Below are 15,413 nucleotides of genomic sequence, written 5' to 3'. Positions count from 1 at the left end.
GAGGACCTCCTGCTGCGTCTCCTCATGCATTATCAACTCCTCCGCAGCAGGAGTCAACCTCCTCGTTGCAGGGTGTCGAGCTTTGATTCTGCCACGAGCAGGTTGGCTGTTCAATATCTCCTTAGTTCTCTGCAGAGCTAAAAAAAAAAATCCCTCTCACAACTCACCCACAAATAAAACCGAACACGCACACACTCTCACACACAGACAGAAGGGAACAGATAAAAAAAATAAAAGTTTTTACAATTTATTTAAAACTGATTGTCAGGAAAACAATACACAAATATTGTGCTTGGTGTGCGTAAGTGAACAGATGTGGCTGCATTTTATATAATATGTATATATTTATATACACACACACACACATACACACACACACACACACACACACACACTTCTATATCACATATTTACAGAGGAAAATTTCAACACTGCAATATGAATCTGTATGTCAACATTTTCTGATTAAACTCTGCCTCGAAGTCGGATATTTTCTATAAAATTACAAGTTCACTTTCACAATATCAACCAAGTGCTGCAGTTTTATGGTCTTCAAATGTATTTTTTTTGGACTGAAGGATGGAATAAGGTGTAAAAATCATACATACCTGTTCATTTTGAGTGAATACACAGATTCACGTCACTATTGTAATGCTTACAGAACGCCTGACCTGAATAATGCAGTGTTCATTTTCAAACCAAGCACCTTGGGAAACATTTGATTGAGATTTAAAAAAAAAATCTACACAGTAGAATACTGCCACCTTGTGGAGGAATAAAGCCCAGCTTTCTTTAACTGCTGTGATCAAGCTTCTTCTCTAAACTGGTGCAAACATCCATCACATAATCTCTAATTAAGCTGCTTGATTTGTTTTCTAGTCTGCATCAACAAGAGTGATGAAAAACAATGTTTTTGCAATTGCTTTTAACAAGAATTAAAAGCAATCTGAGTAAATGATGCGTATATCACATCGGGCTTAAGGCACATTAAATACGTGATGATATGGATAGAATTTGCCGTTTGTATTAATGTTGTTAATTCCTCTCCAGCACAGAAACAGACGCCAGCCAAAGAAAATGTGCAGCAACAGTGGTGTAGGCAGCATGTCAGTGGCTGATGGATAACTTTTAGCTCCTGGAAGAGAGGACTGAGCGCAGGCAGTGAAGACGTTTTCATGTGATGAATGTGATCAGTGGGCAGAATGTGGTCAAAGTAAACAGACTTAAATCGTCATGGGACAGACCCTGAAAAAAACAAAACAAAAAGCTATTTTATGTTCAAGAACCCCAAAATCTAATCGGTGAAAACAAAAAGCGATGCAAAATCTCCCCCGCTGCAATTTACAATCTCAGTCGCTACATTCAGAGCTCCACCTGACCGCCTGCCTTCACGCACGCTTCGTCACGCGAATTATGGCGTCAAAGCCGCGTCGTCCTGGTCAGGTCTTCCGGCCGGCACCTCGTACTTGAAGACCACGCTGAAGAGCTTCCCTCCCAGTCGGTCGGCCAGCCACGAGTTCTTGATGACGGCCATCTTGAGGCTCTCGCAGCTCAGCATGGCGTAGTAGTTGGTGTGGATGGCTCGGCCCATCCCCTCGATGATCACCAGGTCGGTTTGACGCTCGCGCACCACCATCGCCAACACTTTGTCCAGCCGGCTGGAGACCCACAAGACAAAGTTAACAGAGAATGCATATCACCCGCCGCCTTTCATGTCCGAGTTTTAAACTAAGATCACTTAAAGCTGAGGAGGAACAGCGTCACAGCTGTTCTGGTGAAACCTTGTAAATGGCGTTACAAATAATCTCATAATAATAATTCTATAGCTTAGTTTTTACTGGCTAATGCTGATTAACTGTGGCGGTCATTTTGAATTAGGTTAACTCCAAAATAATCATTTCTAGACGTACATCCACTGAGCGTTTCATTAAAACCCGTCAGGTGATTCATCGGTTATTTTACTAACACAGACTAATGAACAGGTACACAGAAACAAGCAGAACCTGACCTGAGATCCAAACAGGGGGAACTGGAACCACTCTGGACTAAAGTCAACCTGTCCTCCCTCAGGCCAGCCCTGAACAACAACAAGTCAGCAGCTTACAGCAGCTTGGATATAATATTTACAAATCTGTACAATAATCAGTACTAAAACCAGTCAAATCCATCACTTCAACTCACTGAATCACAGGATCCATGGCAGCGATTCTCTCTGTCAGAATCTGCAGTTCTCCGTTTGTTACATCATTTAAAGCAGGACCAGAGTTGCTGGCCAACACAACCTGAATGTTTAAACAGCGTCAGAAAGTTTGAGACATTCTACCGAAGGCAGTGAATATTTACAGTCCGGTCTGGAGATCCTCACCTCTGTTCCTCGAGAGAGAAGCTCTCTGACGAAGGGCATCACCCCGAGAATGATGTCCACGCCACTATTATCTACGAAAAACAAGGCACACTTGTGAGGAGGACCCTGCAACAGAAAACCAGGATAAGTTGTGTTCAAGCCTTATTCCTCGAGAGCACAGACACAAAGACAGCACATCAGAATCAGTGTGGTGACATTTATGTACTTTTCTGTTGAAGTCCAGCAGTCAGTAAAAATAAAAGAGTCTGACCTTTAGTCTCTCCAGCCACTGATCGTAGGAATCAACCAGCCAGGGACGCTCTGAGGGAGGGAAAAGAGTCAGTCTGAGCAACAATTTTCAAAAATCCCTTAAAGACATTCTTCTCTGAAGTTTATAAAATAGTGAAATAAGTAGAAGCATAAAAAAATGACATGTTAGACACAGATACCAGTCCATTTAGAAGATTACTGCCGTCCTAAAGGGGGGCAATAAATGGGCTTTTAATTTGAAGGAAAAGGAGAGGAATTGTGGCGAAGAGGACAAGCAAATCAAAAAACTGTCTAAAAAAATCTAAAGCAGCCCAAGTAAACACTTAATATATTTTATAAAATGTGACTTTTGCTTCGGGGATGTATAGACTGGTGCTTTGTGACACTATGTTGCAAAACACACGTTCCTTCATCTAAATATCAAAAGAACAACACAGCATGTGTGCAAACTGCTTTGAATTAAGGGTTGGAGATGTTTAAGATGGACTAAAATACATTTATGGTGTCAAAAATGAAAAAACTCCTGCAGCGAAAGGACTTGACCCTGCTTAAAATATATCCCCTTAGAGCAGGGGTAGGTAACCCTGGTCCTGGAGAGTCACTATCCTGCATGTTTGACTTGTTTCTCTGCTCCAACACACCTGATCTGAATCAATGTGTGATTAACAGGCTTCTGCAGAACATGAAGAGATGATTTAACCATGAATCAGGTGTGTTGGAGCAGAGAAACAAGGAAAACCTGCAGGATGGTGGCTCTCCAGGACCAGGGTTGCCTACCCTTGAGTTAAGTTATCCACACATGCTGCATACTCCACAAGCACTTCACTTAAACATTGCCCGAGGGAGTAATTTTACGCTTCGAGTCTAATTTGTAATGTATGGATGTAAGAAATGATGTTTCAGGTTTAATGAAGCACTGAAGCTGCTGCTGCTGCTCAGCATGTTCCTGCTGTGTAAAGTGTTTAAGTCGAGCACTTGGGTACCTTCCAGCTGTCGTTTAGCTTCTTCAAACCCAAACTCAGGATCCGACTCCAGGACACTGCACGCATTGAGACAAAAAAAGGGAAAAAGTCAAATTTGTGTTAGCATAAACACAGTTCCAGTGAGTCAAGTTTACCAAAGCAAAACACAACTTCGTAAACAACCCCAACAAAAGAACAAGTAAAGTCTGACTGAAAGCAGCCCTTCTGAACCAAGCTGCTGCAGATTCAATTAGACTTTAAAACACCTGAAGGTTTGTCAAACTCAAGGTAGCTTAAGGCAAATATCTGCTGCAACAACGAGACATAAAGAATACAAAAACAAAGTTTCTCAACCGGGTTGTTTCCAGAACTGAAGTAAAGTGAAGTGAAATTTATTTATACGCCACTTTTCAGCAATGAGGCGATTCAAAGTGCTTTACAACACAGAAACAACAACAGAATTAAATACAGAGATAAAAACATCAATCAGGTAATTTTAGCCCATAGTAAGATTGGTATGAGATAACAGAGTATGTTGATATAACATTAACAGGTTTTTAATGTGTAATACTTCTGACTTAGATCATTTAAGCATGAATAAACTTTCCTGTAAGAGGAAGCATTTACAGCTGCAGAAACAACAGCACTCACTCTGACACGGCCTTGGCCCCCCAGTCGAACACATTCCCGGCCAGGACGCCCCTGACCAGAGCAAACTGTCTGTCCTCGCAGCTCAGCTCCTCCAGGGCCTTCACCGCCTTCTGGTAGTACCTGAGAGCGACGTCGTTCTCCCGCTCTTTAATCTGAAACACGGTCACAACATGACACGGCTGCAAGTTCAAACTAAACAACAGCTTCACTTTCTGTTTTTTTAATAACGTTTAGAAATCTAGAAGAAAAAAAAAAAAACAGGTAATGTCTAAATTTAACAGGTGGAAATAGTTTGAGCACAAAATGAGTTGCAGAATGAATCAGTGAAGACCAAACTGGAGAAGAAAACAACAACAAAAACAACAGATTTCACTCAGACCTTAGAGTAGGGATCAGGAAAGTTGAACTCGTTTAAACAGTGTTCCCTCGTGTCTAACAGACTTCTGACAGTGAGGGATCCATAAGCACTAGGTGAGAAGAAAGGCACTCTACATTAGCCAAAGAAAAACAAACAGACACAACGAGGCTGCGACAGAAAAGCTGGTTTCCACTTTCTGCTCATATCTGACTTACTGGAAAAGTGAAACTATTGAATACAAATTTTAATCACTACCAGAACCAACACACACGGACTCAAAGCATCCTGAAACAACAAACATGGTCATTTCTTCTTCATGGAGGAAGCAACACAGGCAGTTACAGCAGGTATGAAGATGTAAAACTAATGCAGACGATGGAGAGAAAGTTTTTAGTTTGGACTAAGAAGCAACTTAAACGCAGACACGAGCGATAAGGATCCTTACAACGGCTGATGGCGCAGAGTCTGGAGCTTGTGTAGGTACTTTTGGCGAAACTTCTCGGCTCGCACGGCCGCCTCCGGCATGTCAGGCTGGCTTGCTAAAGCTCTCTTAACCACCTGCTCCAGCAGAGAAGAGCAGAATCAGTCCGGTTCACAGAGCAAAAACATCTCAACAATGTTTTATTTAAAAAAGGGCAGCAAGAGGAAATGTTCTGCTCGCAGGATATTACCTTTGGAAGATTAAAGATCGGAGTAAAAACAAATTTTTTTTTTTTTTTTTTTTTTACACCTTCACTGCTACATACCACATGGTGTGAATTCATGTTCTTTTGCGTTCCTACCCCATCTAACGCGTCTTCAAAGCAGTAAAGCCAGTATTCCCGGGCGGGCGCGTCCTCGGTGAGGTCCACGGTGTCGGGGATGTACGACGAAGGGTCCTGGAGCAGAGGCAGGTTCACCAGCTGCCTCTCCAGACGGTCCATCTCCAACATGTCAAACTAGAAACAACACACAGGCGCAGTCTTCTTCATAAATATTCAGAGTCAGACGCCTCTTCCAGCTCTTCAAGTGTCAGAGCTCCTTCCTGCCATCCGGCGAGTTCAGGGGCTCCCAGAGTTCAGGTTCGGGTTCGGAGCGCAGTGTGAGTCATGAAAGACGGAAAATACTGAGATGATCTCCAGAAACAAACAGACTGAAACAAAAACAGACTGCTAGTTATCCAGAAGTCAAAACATTCAGCTCATTCAGCACTTCTGGCTTTTTGTTACTTTTAACTTTTGAAAAATATTTCACTACATTTACAAACATTTTCCCCCTAAAAATACATTCAATACTTCGATTTCTTCAAAAATATTGTTGCTAATTTGCCCTATTTTTGTCTTCTAATGCAACTTTTCCTTTTTTTGCCACCGTTCTGCTACTTTTAGCTTTTAGTTAGTATTTTGCTTCTTTTAGCTTTGTCTCTTCAGCCGTCATTCAGAACTCACTCGACATTTCTGCGAAAAATAAAATGCTTTTTCTCCAGTTTTTTTATATTAATTTAAAGGTCTGAAGTTGAAAAGTCTGGGAATCACTTCATCAGCAAACGTATTTTAGAATAAATGTCAGACTGTTTCCAATTTTCTGACTGACATTAGCAGCTTTTATTCATCTCAGTAATTATTTCTTAAATGGGACAAAAAGATGAGAAATCCTGAAAAAATACTGTCTCCTTACCGGCTCCACAAGTTTCATTTTATAGGAAGAAATCAGTCTCTTTTACAGACAACAACATTTGAAGTTACAGAACAGCAGCTAAAAGTGGAGGTTAATATTTCTGGATTTTATCCACAGAAGCCTACACGCTAAAAGCATCACATAAATCACACGTTTACGGCTGCAAAGCATCAAACATTCGTCATTTCACACCATTTGATCTAAGAGTTATCTGTTAGGAGCAAAACAGAAGCAGGTAATTAAGAGCTGAACACACAAGGTGGCGACAGACTTTGGTTAGAGCTACACAACAAGGCAGGTGGAGGTACTTACAGGAAACTGAAGGAGTTACGCAGACAGACGAATGTGTGGAAAGGAAATGAAAACTGATGAGATGAATGTCTTTCTGATTGTAGAAATTCACGGAGGGCGGTGCTGATTGCATTATATATTGAAAATCAAAAACTTTGATGAACTAAAATCCCAGGAATAAAACTGATTAAAGTGCCATGGTATGGTGGGTGTATGAGCTAGGATCAACTTACGGTCCCGCTGCGAGCTCGCTGCATCGGGTTCATTTCTGGAGAGACGCTCATCAAACCTGAACTTCCTGCATAATTTTCCCCCCAGCTGTACTGGTTTGGATCTAAAAACAGAAGAAGAAAATGAAACAATAAGACATTTATGTTAGATGTTCTAAATTTAATATTTAATAAAAGAAAAGGCTAGAATTTGAAGAAGAAATGCATATCGCCTGCCACCTTTTAGGCCACCGGTTTATGATGAAAAATGAGTTAGAAGCGTTTTTGTCAAACTATAAAATTATGTTATGTTATAATATTGTTTGATCTGTTAGCGACTGAAGTTTGTGTTGACTCTCAGCTACTACCACCGAGGTTTAGCTCGGTATTCGTAAACATGGTTGACTTATAGTCATTTATCATTTCCTCAGGTGGCTTAGCTGTGGCAGCCATCTTGAATGGTGTTGACTCCACAGGTTAATGTGTTGTAGGTGTGTGTGTAGAGTTTAATTAAACTCTCAGTACAAACAAATGAACACACACACAAACACGGCAAAACCCTTATTGCCTGTGGTGCTGTGCAATAAACATTTTAAACCAGAGGATTATTATTTTAACATTTGGATTTAGTTTTATCATTTCTAATCTAACAGCATAAACCACAAAAAATACTTAAACAAACACTTCATTTTATATTTAAATAACAACAGTGTGAATTAAAATAAGTTTGAACATTTCATGAATTAGTTCTGTTCCTTTGGGTCTTCAGCTCTTTTTACCCCAAATCGGAGTTTTTCTTTGTGTGAGACATTTGAGACATACTTTGAATGAACTGTTTGTAGTTTGTTTAGTTAATTGTACACAGTTCTTTTTGTATTTGCTGTAATCCAAAAATGTTGTCATTTGATAAAGTCTGTTTTGTATTTCTTGAAATATTTGTTTAGTAGATGAAGCCAGAACAGCTCTCTCATGTTTTATCTGATGCTGCAGCAACAACATCAAAAAAACGTGGTCTTCACCCCATCAAGCTTCACGTGCACCTTTTTATTACCTTTTTATTTCCAACACAGCCGCAGATACCGTTTGGTGCCAACATTAACCGCTAACCAGCCCGGTGAGATCTTTCAGCCCAGGCTGAACAAAACCAAATGATGCTGTGGAGATATCTGCACAATCACTTATAAATTTGCAGGATTGCATCAAACTTTGCTTTGCACAAAACCTGCAGTACCTGAAATACTGCTCTGAATACAAGCTTTGACAAGTTTCCATTCAGCTTTTACTCCTCAGTGTTTTCCTGATGGGTGAATAACCACGAGAAGCATTAGCAGTTCGTTTGCCCTTACTGTCTTCTTCTGCTCCTTTAAGAAACGCTCCAATGGCTCCGAGGTAACCTTCATGTCTCAGAAACAAAGCCTGAACTTCGCCCTACAGTAGCAGAACACGAGGAGGTCAGAACCAGAGTTACAGATGAGACAAAAACAAACCAAACTCTTGTAGCAGAAGACGACGGCTTGCCTTGGTGAAGAAGTTGATGCTGTAAGTGATGGTGTGCATGGTGACAGGGTGTCCTCTGATGAAGAAGCCTCCAAAGTAGACTCGGGACAGGTTGTGGAGCTTGGCGTAGAGGCAGGCGAGCTGCCCGATGTCGTTGCTAATCATGTGGAGTAAACTCTTGGCCATGTCTTCTTTGGAAAATTCTACAATTCAGAGTTCCATGAGAATAAATGCCATTCTGTACTTTAGGTAAAGCTTCCTGTGTGAATGAAAATACCACTGGGACAGGTTTGTATCATCCACAAGCTCATTTCAAAATTTATTTTAGTACTTTTGAACTAAAGCTGAATAAACTACAACAACAGTTGCTCCACAGCAGCAGTGAACCAATAACTGGCTTTACTCCAGTAAGTCAGCACAGGCTGCAGATTACTCTGGGACACAGATACTCCTTCATTTCCTAACTGGGCAAACGGGCATCGTGTCCATTTCAGCTCAGCTTTTGAAATTCCAATCCTCTATCGTAAGAGAAGCAGAAATCTACAAAATCTATGAATGTACAAATGTTTAAAGCTATAAAGCATCAGTTCTGGTTGCAGTGACTGCAGGCTGCAATCTCTAAAAGATGCAATGACTTCCAAAAGTGATGAGTAAATTAAATTAATGATGTGTGATGAAATCAAATTCAACAAAAGCTGAAGTCTTGAGTTTCACTATAAATGTTGACGCTTCATATTTTGACCCCTGCCGCCATTACAACCAAGAAATATATATTTTTAATAGTAGTCAAAGCTTCCCACAGCTGTAGTTCCTATATTTTACAGCTACTTTTCAAACAAGAGCAAATGGTTTCAGTCTGAAATGACAGTTTCATTGTGGGATTTTGTTCTTTTTTTCATATTAGCAAGCAAACTACATATGACGGTACTTTCTGTAGCTCACTAATCAGGATGTTTGGATACATAATGACAGAAAATCCACGTGTCTGTGTGTCACCTTTGTCGGCGGTTGCAGACTTTCCAAAACTACTAGCGATCAGATCTCCAGTCAAGCCCAAACATCCATAAGATCCTCCATAAATGTCTTTAACGAGCATATCGACACTTGTATGCTGCCCTTTTGAGGCCAACTGCAGCAACTCATCAAACCTCTGCAGAAGGAAAAAAGAAAGGAAACTGATCAAGAGTCTTAAAGAAACAAAGAAATGCACAGATGGGAGTGACTGATGATAAAAATGGTTCATATATGAGTTAATTTGAGACACCTTAGTTTTGGTAAGCAGAGCCCCAAGTCCCCAGAATGTTCCTCCACCGATTGAGCTTCCTCCTATTCTCTCAAATTTATCTTCTGATTCAACCTGATAGAGATGGAATATAAAAGGTAAATTTTTTGATAATGCAAGTCATGTAAAAGATTCAACATCTTTTTCACATCAGGAAAAAAAAAGCACCGACTCTGCCGACGCTGCGCTTCCCTTAACAACCAACAAAACCTTGATTCTTAGTTATTACCTTAACTATGGAGACTCCAGAGCCGATGTTTACAAGCAGGTAGGGGAAGATGTCTGGATTAGTGGTCTGAAAGCGAAACTCTGAGTCAGCATGCTTGGCGTAGACGAAAGCCTCATGTGGGATGTTCTTCAGCACAAAGTTACAGCCCTTAATGAGGCAGGTCATCTCGTCCTCTTTGTCCACTCTGACACAACACATGAACACATTCCAGTCAAACAAGACTCTCCTATTTATTATCTTAAACTACAGTCTGTAATTTATTTCTCTATTTACAATACTCCTAAGATAATAAAGGTGCCGTTATAACCACAAGGCATGGGCCGGTTTTATGGTATACTACGGTGTCAAAACCATTGAATTGTTCCATCATAACAATCTTATTCTATTTAAATGTGAGTTTATGTGTGTTTTAGCTGACAGTATATTTAAATCAAATGAAACATTACATTTTTATCAATACTTGTGAGTAAGTTAAAATGTAGCTTCTTGTTAAAATAAAACTGATGATCATAAATTGGTTTAAAATTTGTCCTAAGTGTAAAAAAAGAAGCTGATTTTAAACAAAGTGACTGTCGACACGTTTACTTGTGTTCTGTCGGTCTCCTTGTTTAAATCTGTGCCTTAAAATTAAAATAACTATTAAGGATTACTACACCATTATTCTGATAAAATCGTCATTTTATGTATTAAGTGATAATATTTAAGCAGCAAAGGTAACAGTAATTAAGGCTGCACAATATAAGAATAACTTGCAGTGTGTGATATTATTGTTTAATATGACGATGTTGAAGTCAATTAGAATAAAAACACATTTTCGTCTCACTTTCTCTTTTATCATCACTATCATCTAAACCTGGGTGGACATGAAGAGCAGTGAGAGTCTCTTGGATTGATCAATAATATTATTAATACATAACACTTGTAATATAATTGTCTATATGTTCATATTGTGCTCATTTATATTTCACTGATGATAAACTGTGTTTTCAATTAAAGCAAATCAAATTATGTGATGCATGATTAAGTTTTTAATACACTGAAGCCGTGGTATTTTTGTTCAGACTTTCAACAAACAAATACCGGCTATCGAAGCAGGAAAAGCTGATTAAAAAACGAGCGTATGTTCCTGAAAATGATTCATAAAGTCTGACGCATCCTTTGTTCCAGAATAGCAGAAAACAAACAGAGCTGTGTTTTACTGCAGGAGGCAGGATATTGCTTTTTGTGCATCCGTTAAAGTGAGGACTATTGTTTATTCTGAAAAATGCCAGAAAGTGACCTCCCTGTCAGATTTCCCAGTCCTGTACTGAGCAGCGTTTCATGAAAAGCTGAACTTGACACTCACTTGAGCCCGAGTTTCTTTTCTATCAGCTCCTTGAACTTGTGCGCCCCTCCACCTGTGGCTTTGATAACTTTGGTCTCAGTGTTGACCAGATGGTCCTTGATGAAGTCCAAGCACGTCTCAATGTAGGCATTTTCAAACTTGATGAAGTGCAGGCGTGCAGTCACCTCCTCCTGGACGGATATTTCGTACAGCTTGTCGCAGGCAGCTTCCTGAGGAGAAAACAGTGAATATAAACTCCTGCAGCTCGCAACACAGCATTACTTGTTCATTTATTAACATTTGTACCTTGGCGGTGTGGTCGAAAGATCGCACTTTGGCCACTTTGTGCTGCACAGTTGAGTAGTAAGCTAGCTTAGTCAAGGATCCACCTGTTGGAGTAAAAGATCATTGATGATCTCAGGAAAGAAACCAGCAGAATCAGCAGAATAAACAAACGAGAGGTGGCTAACGTCAAGCTGTTGACTTGTAGCTGATCCGGATGTGTTAAACATCCGCTTAAGAAAATAATCCTAAAAGCTCCCGAGATTTAATTCTCCAGAAAAATAAAATCACCCTTAACGCGAGACAACTAGTCGTTAAAGATGCTGGAAAGTAGCTTAAATTGGTTTTGTCTCGTTCGCGTCCATCTAAAAGTCATGCGTTGCAGCAGCGTAAACACAGAGATTAGCGACCTTCCCATAAAAGTTCCTAAATATTTCATAAAAACCCTAAAGCTTCCGGTTACCTATGTCTATAGCGAATCTCTTCGCGTTCTCCAGGTTGCGGAATATTTCGTCAGGTGGAAGAGTAATGCTTTTATCCATGGTGTGACCACTACTTGTGTTGCTGTCAACTCCACCACATTCCGCCATGGTCGGCTAAGATATGACGCTGCGCGCGTGACGTCAGCGCGTATTTCTCAACAACCAATCAGCTTCCACGCAACGTAAGCGGAGTGGGCGTCACTTTGAGCAGAGCTGAGAGCAGCAAATATATTGTTTTATGCTAATACTATGATATTCTTATGACTTTATGTTTTTGCCAAACTCGGCTTCAAACTTTTTTATAGCTGTAATTATGTGTTGCTTTAAGTAAAGTTAAAAAATATCATAATATTACAGAATTTGTATTTTATGATATGTTTATTGAGTGAATGCTGAGTCAGCTTTCACACGATTCTTTTCTTGTTTATAGTTTTATCCACAGGTTTTCTGCAGTTTACCTATTTCTGCACACTTTGTGGCATTTAAACTTTTCATATATCAAAACTTTCAGCTCAACCAGTATTAATGAGCTATTACTTTTGTTTTATGTAACTTTTTATGCTTTTCAAAATATTGAACTTTATTTAAATTAAAAATCCCATTGTAAATACATTATTATCTTTTCAACTGCTCTCTTTTTTCTTTAAAATGTGCTTGCTTGCTCTATTCATGTGCTACTTTTAGCTACATTTTTTTAGCTTTAAGCTACTGTTTTGTTCATTTTAGTTACTTTTTTGCAAATTTTAGCTTCGGCATCTGTTTTGTTACTTTTGCCTAATTCTAACACCTGTTTTGCTATTTGTAGCTACTGTTTAGCTAATTCTAGCTTTAGCACCTGTTTTCCTGTCTAACTTTAGCTGCTGCTTTGCTCATTTTATTTTTAGCATCTGTTTGGCTAATTCTAGCTACTCTTCCACTGCTTTTAGCTGTTCTTCTGTTTTTAGTTTGTAGCTTGTGTTCTGCTCATTTTAGCTTAGCTCATAATTTATAGGTGGTATTAAAATAGCTTAAAGAGAGAGAAAATGTATCTCATTTTGAAATGAAAGGAGTCAAGCTCAGTAGATTATTGGGTGCACCTCTGAAATCCTGCCACAGTCAGATAAGTTATCTTCTGTTACTGAGAAAAAAAAACAACTCAAGATTTGTTTCTGTTTTTTATTCAGGAGATAAGTGCTTCAAGTAGTTTTCACACCTCTATAGAGATATGAGTGGTGATGACACATCACAAACAAACTGTTGCAAAACAGTAAACTCATACAGACAAACTCATTGTTAACAAAAGTGCATCAAAAAAGATGCATTTAATGGTAAATTACATTTACCCATCACCTGTAATTTAAGGTAGAAGTGACAGGTTTTTTAACATACCAAAAAGTAAAATGTAGTATTCATAGAATACAGTGCAGTACTTCTCACAAGGTAAGAAAACATTCTTTTAGAAAAAAGATAAAATATCAGAAATGCACAGATTTCTTATTTAAAAGTCAACATAGTTTGGTAATAACTTGAAAACCGAAATGATTTTATGAGTTTCTGGTAGTTAACCCCAGTCCTTCAGTTTCTACCACGGCCTCCAGGGGGCGCTGCAGACCGGACTCTGCTCTTTCTTCATGCTGGTCTGGACTGTGGAGCTCAGAGGACAGAAGTCAGCCTCTCTCAGGTTCTTGTTGAAGTGGTTCAGCAGTCTTCTCTGGGACTGTGTCTTCACCTGGTCTTTGGACAGGAAGTGCACCACCTCTTGGACACATCTGGAGTAGCCCTGATCAACAGCTGCTGAGTCCACAGCTGGATGCTGCTGCTGCTGCAGGCGTGTCAGGAAGCAGACGGTCATCTCCAGGATGTCTGCTTTCTCCAGCTTGGAGTCTGGCTGCTGTTTGAGGAACTCTGGACCCAGGAGAGACTTGAGCTGCTCGATGCTGCTGTTGATTCTCTCTCTGCGTAACTTCTCCACCAGAGGCTTCCTGAGCTGCACGAACAAGAACAGAGTCATTAGTTAACTTTCTCTTTAGTGTAATGCTGCTAACAAAATAAATCTTAGATAATGCTAAGTTTTCATGAACCTCATCTTTACCTTGTGGGTCAGAGTCAGATGCTCCTGATAGTTGGTCATTGCTGCTGTGATTGTAGGAGCCATGGATGGGTCTGTGTCAAGAAAATCCAACCTCTGCTGGCTTCATCTCTCCTATTTATAGTCCTACATCTCCATTTGAATGTGTGGGTCTCAATCTGTCGTGAGTTTCTCACAGTTTCAGCCAATCAGAGAGCTTTTTAAGCCAACAAGAAGCAGCAAGCTAAATGCTGTTATTCTGCTTATAGGAACAATAACTGGGTCCCGGGGGAACAGGTGGATGGCCGAGGGGTGAAGTAACAACAATCGAGAAGCTCTGTGTGAATCTGGGAAAGTGATGGATGCTGGGATCAGAACTTCAGGCCGATGGGCTGTGTCAACCTGTGGGAGAGTAACACAGACAAAAAGATAAACATTTCAGACGTCACAGATTTTAAAGGAAAATATGATATGAACACAAACTGAACATTGAGTAACATTTATTTCAAATTATTCATATGATAATAAATAAAAACTCCACTCACTTGTGTCAGTGCCAAGCCTGGGTAAATGGTGATTTTTGTGTCACAATGGGCTTCTAGGGTAGAAAATTTTGCCAAAATAAACGTTCAAACAACAGACATAGAGGTAGCTGGAAGGAAGTCAGAGGACGCAGAGGACAGAATGAGATGAAGAGGATGTAGGGTCCAGATCTGGACTCAAAATAAATCTTTTTTGGAATAAAATTGGTTGTTTAATTTTCGCTAGAATTATTATTTTTAAATATAGACATACAGTATATACTGTACACAGCTTTTCTTCAACTTATGGTAGTTCATTTTAGGCAAAGCAGCTTTTGCCACTTTTGTGGAAAAATGTAATCCAGTCTCAATCTAAGAATCTTCTTAAGAGTAAAAGTTTATTAGACTTGTAGACGAGGGAGACAGCAAACAGGTTCTGAGTGCTCTAACTAACAAAGTAAAAGTTTCTCTATAAACTTGTGTCCGAGCTGCTGGTTGATTCAGAAATGTGGGAAACTCAGTTAGACACAATCCAGCCGCTGCTGAGACACGCAGCTGCACAGTTAGTCTTCAGGACGTCAGGAAGGAGAGGCACAGGCTGCATTTGAATTTCTAATTCTGCACAAACACTAAAACACAAATAAACATGTTTTCTCAAAGGTTACACGAGTGCATCAAACATCATTAAATATTATATTTTACCTACAGTAACTTGTTTGACATGGTTCAGGTTTTCTTCAGTTTGACTCAGTTTAAGTGGCATAGCTTTCCTGCATTTACAGAAATTCATTTTAGATGATGCACCTTTTCTATCGTTTACAGTAGTTCATGTCGAGTGGAGCAGCTTCTCTAGCATTTGTGGTAATTCCCATGTCTGTCTTGTAGTTTCTCTGCAGAAAGAAGCTGCCAGCCCATGGAGAGGTACAGGGCTAAAGAGACAATATGGTGAAGGAAGCAAACAAGCATCACTCTCACTTAAAGGTCATTTTATTGCTGTATATATTTTTA

General features: G+C 39.7%; 2 protein-coding genes across 3 annotated transcripts; both read right to left on the bottom strand.

Annotated features, from left to right (window-relative positions):
• Positions 1-231: 231 nt before the first annotated feature.
• On the bottom strand, positions 232-11,951 carry pank4 (pantothenate kinase 4 (inactive)). 2 transcript variants are annotated; one of them, XM_017408951.3, is made up of 20 exons: positions 11,819-11,951; positions 11,380-11,462; positions 11,095-11,303; positions 9,750-9,933; positions 9,503-9,595; positions 9,235-9,388; positions 8,260-8,441; positions 8,088-8,169; positions 6,766-6,866; positions 6,554-6,559; positions 5,368-5,523; positions 5,031-5,143; positions 4,607-4,694; positions 4,228-4,379; positions 3,598-3,653; positions 2,616-2,665; positions 2,366-2,470; positions 2,182-2,282; positions 2,009-2,077; positions 232-1,658 (listed from the first exon to the last, which is right to left on the bottom strand). In XM_017408951.3, the coding sequence occupies exons 1-20, from the start codon at positions 11,943-11,945 to the stop codon at positions 1,412-1,414; spliced, it is 2,358 nt and encodes a 785-aa protein (XP_017264440.1). In that variant the 5' UTR covers positions 11,946-11,951; the 3' UTR covers positions 232-1,411. The 2 variants fall into 2 exon arrangements, with proteins under 2 accessions (XP_017264440.1, XP_017264441.1); XM_017408952.3 differs by lacking the exon at positions 6,554-6,559 and having other exon boundaries at positions 1,412-1,658.
• Positions 11,952-13,248: 1,297 nt separating this feature from the next.
• LOC108231573 (transcription factor HES-5-like) lies at positions 13,249-13,978 on the bottom strand. Its single transcript, XM_017408661.2, has 2 exons — positions 13,909-13,978; positions 13,249-13,803 (listed from the first exon to the last, which is right to left on the bottom strand). Exons 1-2 carry the CDS (start codon positions 13,969-13,971, stop codon positions 13,399-13,401), a joined length of 468 nt encoding a protein of 155 aa, XP_017264150.1. The 5' UTR covers positions 13,972-13,978; the 3' UTR covers positions 13,249-13,398.
• Positions 13,979-15,413: the final 1,435 nt, after the last annotated feature.

This window comes from Kryptolebias marmoratus, linkage group LG4 (assembly GCF_001649575.2).
Source record: "Kryptolebias marmoratus isolate JLee-2015 linkage group LG4, ASM164957v2, whole genome shotgun sequence".
NCBI classification, from domain to species: Eukaryota; Metazoa; Chordata; class Actinopteri; order Cyprinodontiformes; family Rivulidae; genus Kryptolebias; species Kryptolebias marmoratus.
The sequence above is the reverse complement of the archived record's forward strand: the minus strand, read 5'-3'. Positions and strand labels throughout refer to the sequence as shown.